This window comes from Salvia miltiorrhiza, chromosome 3 (assembly GCF_028751815.1).
Source record: "Salvia miltiorrhiza cultivar Shanhuang (shh) chromosome 3, IMPLAD_Smil_shh, whole genome shotgun sequence".
Taxonomy (NCBI): domain Eukaryota; kingdom Viridiplantae; phylum Streptophyta; class Magnoliopsida; order Lamiales; family Lamiaceae; genus Salvia; species Salvia miltiorrhiza.
Window position 1 is genome coordinate 11026096 of NC_080389.1, and position 4385 is coordinate 11030480.

The 4385-nt window shown below is 34.7% G+C and overlaps 1 protein-coding gene across 1 annotated transcript in view; it reads left to right on the forward strand.

Moving 5' to 3' along the window:
• Positions 1-3447, forward strand: part of LOC131017535 (probable disease resistance RPP8-like protein 2) — a 5806-nt gene extending 2359 nt beyond the window's left edge. The window contains exons 2-3 of the mRNA XM_057946322.1: positions 718-1502; positions 1663-3447. Coding sequence (XP_057802305.1) covers positions 1400-1502; positions 1663-3398 — 1839 coding nt within the window. The 5' untranslated portion in view covers positions 718-1399 and the 3' untranslated portion in view covers positions 3399-3447. The remainder of the gene's footprint in view (positions 1-717; positions 1503-1662) is intronic.
• Positions 3448-4385: the final 938 nt, after the last annotated feature.

Consider the following 4385-nt stretch of genomic DNA (forward strand, 5'->3'; position numbering starts at 1 on the left):
AGACCGGTAAAACAACAGTAGCCACAGATACGATTCTCAATCAACAAGGCCAAAATGTAATATGTGTTTATGTAGCTATTGGGCAAAAAGCATCTTCTGTAGCTCAGGTAGTAACTACTTTACAGGAAAGGGGGGCGATGGAATACACTATTGTGGTAGCCGAAACGGCGGATTCCCCTGCTACATTACAATACCTCGCTCCTGTAAGGGAGGATTGAGTAGATTTGAATCGTTTTTAAATTCACGGAGATTATGATTATCTTATAGGATGCGTTTACTTTGGTTGTAAAATTTTCATTGAAAAATGATGGATAAAGAAACATAAGAAAATATTATTATTATTATTATTATATTTTCTTATTATTAGCTAGAGATGAAAAGATGAGAAAATATTGGAAAATATTTTCACACCCTTACCTTAGGATAATATTATCCAACATTGGAGAGAAAAAGAGTGAAAATGAGATGTCCGAGAAAAAATATTCCACCCTGCCGGGAGAAAATTTTCCATCATATTAAACATGTGAATATGATGGAAATTGGTGAATATATTCTTTCTTTCTCTCCTTTTCCAACAAAGTAAACGCACCCATAGAGTCAAATTTTTGAAATATTTCCCTTGGTAACTTCTGTTAAATTATATGCTAATAATTTATGGATTTGTTGGAATTTGTTATTTCCTAGCTACTAATGCTGTTAAATTGCCTATTATGGTAGTTAATTTGTTCCAAGCAGAAGTATGTCGGAGGCGCTCCTCTTATCGGTGATACAGAAGCTGGACATTAATTATGAAGAGGACACAGAAACAAATGAGGAAATGAGAAGGGTAATCAAAGAGGTGAGAGAGATTATGGATATTGTGAGGGATAAGAAATTGAAAGAGGGAAGAACCCTAAATTTTTTGGTATCTGACCTTGTCGATGTGACTGACCATGCCTTCTACCTTTCCAAAAAACGCAATGCCGTTTATATGTACTATGAGTCCATCCATAGATGGATTGGAGAGATCAAAAAGCACATGCTCAAATTCGGAGATGATGGGGCGGAGATGGAGTCCAGCATAAGATTATCAGAAAATATTGAAGATGATGTAGATGTGGTGGGCTTGGAGAAAGATGTGGAAATGCTGCTTAGCAAAAAGATTATTGGTGGGAAAGGATACAACAGTTGGATTGTTGTTATCAAAGGGATGTGTGGTATTGGAAAGACAACTCTTGCCAGAGAGATATTCAAGCATCCAACCGTCGTTGAGCGATTCGAGTGTCGCGCTTGGGTATCTAATTCTACTTACTTCACTCATAAAGAGCTACTTATCAAACTAATACAACAGGTAGAAGATCCTCAGAATCTCCATACATCTTCATCTTTGGAGAATATGGACAACTGAAGCCTCCAAGATATGCTTTATGATCACTTGGAAGGAAGGCGATATTTTATAGTTCTCGACGACGTACCCAAACAAATGCGCTTGAAGTCTTTGTTGGATACTCTTCGAGAAGAATGTATGTATATATGATCATGTTTCTGCTTATTATTAGAGTCCAATGGTTTTTTTATTCAAAAAATACATGAATGAATCAAGTAATCTAGCAATTTAAATTTTTCCTGACTCAATAACCTTCTGACGTATTGTTCCTTTTCGTATTGTTCTTATGTAAGCAGACAATGGAAGTAGATTGCTGCTCACAAGTCACACAATGCATGCCGACTTACATGTAGGCGATGAACATGTTCATCAGATGAAAGCTTTGGATTCTAAGAAGAGCTGGAAACTGTTTCTGAAAACAATAAACCATGGCAATAAATTGACGGGTGACCACAAATTCCCAATGAAGTTGGAGCATATGGGAAAACAAATGTTGAGAAAATGTGACGGTCTGCCATTAGCTATAAAAGAGGTGGGAAAGCAGTTAGTGGAAAAGAAACTCTCAGGGAGGAGTGAATGGGAACAACTTCTTGAATCAGTTGATTTTGGTTCAACATTGAAGTTATTGGAACCATTTTATCATCAACTGGATCCCAAAGTGCAGTCATGTTTCTTGTGTATGGCCTTTTTTAAGGCAAATACATCTTTGAGGGCAGAAAAGTTGAAACAAATTTGGGTTGCAGGAAGAGTAGTGGATTCAACATATAAATGTGAATCATATTTAGATGGTTTAATCAATGAATCTGTTATTGAGGTCAAGGAGAAGAGCACGAAGTATTACATGAATGGTGTGCTACACATGCTATCCATCCAAAAAGCAGAGGAGGAATTAGGCTTTGAGATCCTAAGGAATAGTGGAAATAATCGACCCTCTGAGAGTCCTCGTCATCGTGTTATAATTTGTAGCAGAGAGAAGTTCAACTACTCCACGGATCAAGATAAACATCTTGTTTCTCTCTTCTTCCATGGAGGTGGCTACTTGGACACTAGTCCACCCTATTGGAAGAGCTTTGAACTACTTAAGATACTTGACTACGAAGATTTTGGGTTGAAGATTTTATCGGAAACTATCGTCTCATTGATGGAATTAAGATACCTGGGGTTGAGAAATAATTACATGAAAGAGCTGCCACAGTCGTTGGGGTGCTTGAAAAATCTTGAGGTTCTTGACATAGCTCAAAACTTTATGGTGGAGGTTCTGAATATTATATGGAAAATGTATAAGCTTCGCCACCTCTACATGTCTGATGTGATTTGCCGAAAGCCTTTGAAGATAGACGACCTACAGCATCTGGAGACCTTAACCTACGTCTCAGTTGATAATTGGACATATGATCTCTCGCGCTTAAGACTGTTATTTCGTCTTACGAAATTGGGCGTAGAAGGATTGCATGGAAACTCTGACGAGAGCAAGATGATGATGGCATCATTGGCTAACTTGAAGAATCTTCAACACCTAATCTTAAGAGGGTATCGTTTCAGAAGCATGCCTTGTTTGGATGAGATTGGTGTTCTACACAGTCTCACAACACTCAAATTGGATGGATTCCTTGCCAGGCTTCCAACAAGTTTCCCTCCAAAACTTAAATCATTGACGTTGGTAATTAATAGCTGTCTTGATGAAGACCCCATGCCACTACTAGGGAAGTTACCCAATCTAAGTTACCTCAAATTGCGGAATGCATACATTGGTTTAGAAATGGTGATTTTGCACTATGAATTCCCTAGTCTCCTAGTCTTGTGCATCAAAGAGTTGTGGAATCTAAGAAATGTACAATGTGGAAACGATGCAATGTATTGGCTCAAGAAATTAGAAATCCAGGATTGTCCATATCTGGATACCCTCCCGAAAGCGATTGGGTTGATGAACCATCTGAAGGAGTTAGAGATGGTGACAACTGAAAGCATTGCAACAAAGATGAGTAATACAGACTTCATCTCCGATATAAGTATTGTGAATATCAATTCTTAAATACATTTATCTGCATTATTGATACATTTTGCTTGTTGGCATTAATTTGAATATTCTCTAGTTTTTCTTCCTTTTTTCCCCTTTGTTGTATTGTGTTTGTAAATGACATTTAGCTGCGACAATTATGGTCAGCGTTTGAATCATTGTTTCATTCTCAGCCCATAGCAATTGTCTTATTCTCACTGCAAAAAAAATATATCAGTTTTGTGACGCTTGTGCTATTGGAAATATACGTACATTAATTAGTTTCATTTCCATTCTATCAAATATTAATTAATGTGTAGAATGTTGATTATAATGATATTATTTGAACAGGCAGCCTCTTTACACACCATAAGCATGCCCATAGCCAGGGACGGAGCCGGGGGGCTAGAGCCCCTAGGTTTTTTTTTTTTAAATATATATAAATATATGTTTATACCTATTATAAAATAATTTTGTTTTATAAAAGAGTATTTGGTTATTATATTCTCTCATATTTACTTAATTTAAGGATAATTCTGTTATTTAAAACTATATAATCTATGAAATATTGTTTGTTATTATTACTATTATACTTGTCTTTTAATAAAAAATGTCTAATATGTATGAAATGCTAAAAAAAATTATAATGTATTGAAACTAATTTGTAATATATAGAAACTATATAATCTATGAACATGTTGTTTGTTATTATTATTATTATACTTGTCTTTTAATAAAAAAAAACTAGTATACGCCTGTTCGTGCGATGCACGACATACATCGAAGTTAAACGATAACTTTTAATTAATAAATAAATATAAATAAACAATGTCAAAACATAAACAAATACAAAATATGTTTTAAAATAAAAGATAATAATTCACATCAATTACTCAATAAAATCCTGAATTTAAAAATGTAAATTTTCAATTTATACAAAGTGTAATGATAATTAAAGCATGTAAATTTTTAATTTTCAATTTAAACAAAATGTAAATTTTCAATTTATAACATTGATAATTT